This window comes from Geospiza fortis, unplaced genomic scaffold (assembly GCF_000277835.1).
Source record: "Geospiza fortis unplaced genomic scaffold, GeoFor_1.0 scaffold112, whole genome shotgun sequence".
NCBI classification, from domain to species: Eukaryota; Metazoa; Chordata; class Aves; order Passeriformes; family Thraupidae; genus Geospiza; species Geospiza fortis.
This window is the reverse complement of record NW_005054298.1, coordinates 7,947,655-7,952,904: the sequence shown is the minus strand read 5'-3', so window position 1 is coordinate 7,952,904 and position 5,250 is coordinate 7,947,655. Positions and strand designations below refer to the sequence as shown.

Genomic DNA, 5,250 nt, shown 5'->3' with positions numbered 1-5,250 from the left:
TCGTTTCCTGGAAAAGGGAAGAGAAGAGACATGGCAGCACTCCCTAGCATTGATGGCTCAAAAAGCCTTTGGCAATTCTGTGTTCTTGCACTCATTGACCTTCTCTCCCACCCTGCTCTTGGACTCCTCCTTACCACACCTGCATTCCCCTTGGTAGCCTTTGGCACAGGCTCATGTGGATGGAAGCCAGAGGCACAAAGTCTTTCCCAATGCTGGGCCATCAGGATGGGGAGGTGATGTTTTGGATGCTGAGCACATCCTGCCCCAGCATCAAGCTGGGAATGGAGGCCGACTGGCACATTCTGTCCCCCGTGGTGCTCAGCCATGGCCCCTCTGGCCTCTCCTTGCAGGGCTGTGCCCCAAATATCCCTCCCTGCCCATGCTCCAACAGCCTCAGGAACAACTCCCTGCAGGGCCTTGGGCACCCCTATGCATGGAACCCCTTGTACCCCACAATCCACCCACCAGCACAGGAGGCAAAGGCACCAAGCATGGAATGAGCAGCCTCCTCAAATGTCCCACCACACATTCCCTGTGCAGAATGACCAGCAGGGAAAGATGGAAGAGCAGATGTTTTTCAAGATCACGGTCTGGGTAACTTTGTCTCCCATGGGAGAAGAACTCAGAGAAACCCAGGCAGGGAACTCCTCTCTGCTTGGTATTTGCAGTGCTCCCTGGAACCTGGTTACTGCAATCTGTCCCCAGAATGGAAAGCCTGAAATATTTTCTCCTCACCTGAAAGTTTTGAGTTTGGGATCACTTGTGGGTTGGGATCTGTTCCATTATCAGTATCGTTTCCTGGAAAAGGGAAGAGAAGAGACATGGCAGCACTGCCTAGCATTGACTGCTCCAAAAGCCTGGGGCAATTCTGTGTGTGGAGGACAAGTGCTGAGTAGGGAATTGGATCCTTGTGGCGCTGAGCAGTCAAAGCCCTAAGCACCCTTGCCCAGTCTTTTTGCTGTCCCTGGCTGAGATGCCTGTGTCATCCAATGACTCCTATGGCTGGACTTTAGCATGTCCCAGATAGGCTGTGGATGTCCCCCAGCCCAGCTGTGCTCCCCAGCTGCAGTGCTCTCAGCCACAGGTACACACGTGTCTCAATGCAGCAAAGATGCCTTTGTCTGCCCAAGGAAGCCCACAGCAGCCAGCGCAACTTGGGAGATTCCATCAGCCTGGGCACAGCCTGCAGTTCTCCACTCCCTCATGGTGGCCTTTGGCACAGGCTCATGTGGGTGGAAGCCAGAGGCACAAAGTCTTTCTCTAAGCTGGGACAACGTGATGGGGAGGTGCCCTGCTGGCAAGAGGTATGTGCTCGTACAAGCCCACCATGGAGGAAGAGCTGAGGGGCTGAGGAAGCTGCCCCTCCTCAGGGTGATCCCAGCAGGAGTTTTGATCCTTCTGGTTGGGGGTCCCCAGCACCAGGCTGTGAATGGAGGACAACAGGCACATTCTGCTCCGTGCCCCCCGGCATGGCCCCTGGCCTCTCCCTGCTGGGCTGTGCCCCAGATCCCTCCCTGCCCATGCTCCAACAGCCTCAGGAACAACTCCCCGCAGGGCCTGCTAACAGGCTGGCCCTGGGCTTCCCTTTGCATGGATCACCCTGTACCCAGGCCTGGTGCAAGAGGCAAAGGCAGCAAGCATGGAATGAGCAGCCTGCCCTAATCTTCCCCAACACATTTCCTTTACAACAAAGACCAGCAGGGAAAGATGGAAGAGTGGAAGTTAGTCACAGCCAGGACCTGGGTAACTTTGTCTCCCATGGGAAAAGAACTCAGAGAAACCCAGGCAGGAGAACTCCTTCCTGCTTGGGTATCTGTAGTGCTCCCTGGAACCTGGTTACTGCAAGCTGTCCCCAGAAGGGGAAGCCTGAAAGCTTTTCTCCTTACCTGGAGGTTCTGAGGGTCTCAGCTCCGGTGTGTCACCATCTGTTCCATTATCAGTACCTTTTTCTGAAGAAGAGAAGAGACATGGCAGTACGGCCTAACATTGTCTGTTCAGAAATCCTTGGGCAATTCTGTGTGTGTAGGACATGTGCTGAGCAGGAAAATGCTGTGGATCCTCGTGGGGCTGAGCAGTCAAAGCCCTGAGCACCCTTGCCCAGCCTCTTGGCTCTCCCTGGCTGAGGTGCCTGTGTCACCTGGTGTGTCCATGGCCCCTTGTCCCCCAAGGGCAGCGTTTGAACACAAGGCCTTCACGCACACTGCAGTGTCCCATGCTTTATGGCCACTGCTGTGTCAGCCAAAGCTGTCACTTCCAGTGGCAACCAGCCTCAGTCATCCCAGCAGGATCTGGTCACAGGATTCCCCTGGGCATCTCCACAGGGATCCCCTTCTATCCAGGCCTGATGCAGGAGGTAAAGGTGCCAAGCACAGAAAGAGCCGCCTCCTCAACTCTTACCCAGTGGTTCCTCCTTGCAGCAAAGAGCAGCGGGGAAAAAGGGACTTGTGGAGGGTATTTACAGCCTTGATCTGGGCACATCTGTCTCCCCTGGGAGAGGAATTCAGGGAAACCTCTGTGAGGACTGCAGAGCTCCCTGGGACTGTTCCCAGAAGGGGTTGTCTGAAAGCTTTGCTCCTTACCTGTAGTTATTGAGCTTGTTGTCACTGCTGTGTCTGCAGGTGTTGCAGCAGGGGCTTCTGATGGAGGGAAAAGAAAAGAAATGGCAGCACTAGGGAACTCTTTGCACACAGGACAATTGTTGAGTAAACAGGTCTGGGAGGACCTGTGTGTGTGGCTGAGCAGCCACACCTCTGGGCAGCCTTACCCTGCCTTTTGTCAGTCCCAGGTCTCGAGCTGTGCTAGAACAGATTCCTGTGGACATTGACAGCAGGCTATTTCTATTCCAGGAATGCTCCTTCTGCTATGGCATCATTGGGAGTATCAAGACCTTCTTTCCCTGGACTACAGCTCTATGCATTTCTGACAGCATACATTATTTTTTTCTCTTCTATTCCTTCCCTGTCATCGTTATTTCTGAATAAAGGGAACCCTGTGTGATATCAGCCAATTGGTGAAAATACTTCCTCAAACTTTGGTTTCAGCCTTTGTTATTGCTTTTATTTTTCCAAAATATTCTAGTTGTTTATTTTTAAGTTGTTGGGTGTTTCTTTATTTAACCTGTGTCATTCTCAACTCTTGATAAAAGGAATGAGTTCAGGTTTGAGGGGTTTGTTTGTTTTGTTTTTCATAGATGTAAGAAGGATAAACCAACCTTGCTGATAAATGTGTGATACTGACAAATGGCCAGTTTGCATCACATAATCTAACTTTAATCTGAATTAGTTAATTATTATTATTAACTATTATTAAATAATCATTAATTTACAAGTTAACAGTAAACTTATTTACTCTGCGTGAATGCTGCTGCAAGCATAATTCTATCAAAAGCATTAAAAGCATGCAGCTGAAAGACTAACCTATTTGTGGCTAAAATCCATGTCACTATCACAGACTGCACATCTCAGCAGACATTTGAAAAATAGACCCCACTTTTCTAGAGCTTTATAGGGCTTTGAAAATCCTAAGTGAGGAAAATCTTCTACACTTTTTTTTGATTGAAAACGCATCTCACATAGAAAAGGCACATGCAAAAGACAAGTAATCCATTAGCCTCCTCTAGGTGAAGGGGAACATGAGCAATTGTGGCAGTTCCCTGCCAGGTCTCTTGCCTCCTCTGGTCACTGAGTTCTATAAACAGCATTATTTGTTCCCCCGTTAGTATAAATGGATATTTTTCCTATAACCGTGATAATATGAATCTCTGCTGGCCACAGGCAATGGATGTTGGAACAGCAACTTGTTACAGAGGTAACTTTTGTTCCAGCTGCTAGAGCGGGGAGGCTCTGGCTAGCCATCGTCCAGGAGTACCCTTTGGACTCAGGAAGAACAGCATCCACAGTGCCAGCAGAGTGCATGAGCTGCAATTGAACCTTCTGGATGGACTTGACGAAGGTAAGCTGAGCAAAGGTGGCTAATTTATGGCTCTGTGTGCCTAGACCTAACCTTCTATGTATGGAAACAGGATGTGTTAATGGGCTTGGGCATTACCACTGTGATAAAGAAATGGATGTTACCACCAAGGATATACAATAGCAGAGACATCTGGCTGCTGAACAGGGCAGGGCCTTTGCCAGTACTATTCAAATGGACACATCCTGCAAAGCTTTTACAATGTTTGCTTAGAATGAAAAAGGTTTCTGGGCAGATCTATCCTGATGCAAAGTCAGATCAAGTGAAAAACGGCTATTGCTTTCAGTAACTCTTGGCACAAGAATTTTCATGTCTTGCTATTGCCTACAAGCCTCCAACCAGGAAACCAACCAACAGACAATCTTGAAGACTTCTATGTTTATCACTTAAAGCTGAAAAATGGTCTGTAGCACACTGTGGATCTTGCTGGAAATGCATCTGTTCATTCACAGTAGGCAACAGAGACCCACAACCATCTGCCACCAGTTGCAAGCTTAACAGGTCTTAATTTGGCTGATAACTCTGCAATTTTATCTTTGTATTAGCTGGGAGTTCCTGTCCTCTCACAGCTTCAAGCTGCTACAAAACTCTTCATAGAGATGCTTTACTTCTGCTAATGTCTTCATCCCCTCATCCCTCTCACTGACTATCAGGAAAAGGCAAATTTAGCTATAGGCTATGGCCCACAACTACCAACTTTGGTACAATGCCAGAAAATGTACTAAGTGGCTTAAGGAATGACACCTTTAGTTTGAATAGATTATGGTGCAACCCTCTTGGAAGCTGGTGGTGATGTTTCCATTAATTTATTTCAAAAGGAAAGAACAAAAGCGCAGTGAACCAGCTCAGAGGGAGCTGCTTTCCAGACTGGTTGGTTAAGGAGCCTCTGGCCAAAAGGTACTGGGGTGGAACAGTTGCACCTTTTGTTATGACTCTAACAGAGCTTGAATTACCTGGGTTTAGTATGAAAGTCCTGAAAACTGCTCTTGGAATAGGCTGAATTAGGTTAATCATAAGCACCAGCGATTTTCCACTGTTCTGCGAACAAGGAAAGCCGTTGGCTTACAGTGACATCTTTCATCATTAATTAATCAAAATCTAGACATGCTGAATTGTGTATCACAACTGGCTTCTCAACAACTGCTGAAAGTACTAGAAAATCCATTCACTGCCACACAATAGCTGCCTTGATAAATCACAAAACAGAAGATAGTGGTTCTTACCTTTCAAAAGGCTCAGCACCAGGCCGAGGCACACAGCGAAGAACACAGAGCGTCTCAT

At 48.3% G+C, this 5,250-nt stretch overlaps 1 protein-coding gene across 1 annotated transcript in view; it reads right to left on the bottom strand.

Annotated features, from left to right (window-relative positions):
* Positions 1–5,250, bottom strand: part of MUC13 (mucin 13, cell surface associated) — a 23,021-nt gene extending 17,771 nt beyond the window's left edge. Inside the window, exons 1-4 of the mRNA XM_031057628.1 lie at positions 5,193–5,250; positions 2,580–2,636; positions 1,887–1,949; positions 736–798 (exon numbers count right to left, since the gene is read on the bottom strand). Coding sequence (XP_030913488.1) covers positions 736–798; positions 1,887–1,949; positions 2,580–2,636; positions 5,193–5,250 — 241 coding nt within the window. The remainder of the gene's footprint in view (positions 1–735; positions 799–1,886; positions 1,950–2,579; positions 2,637–5,192) is intronic.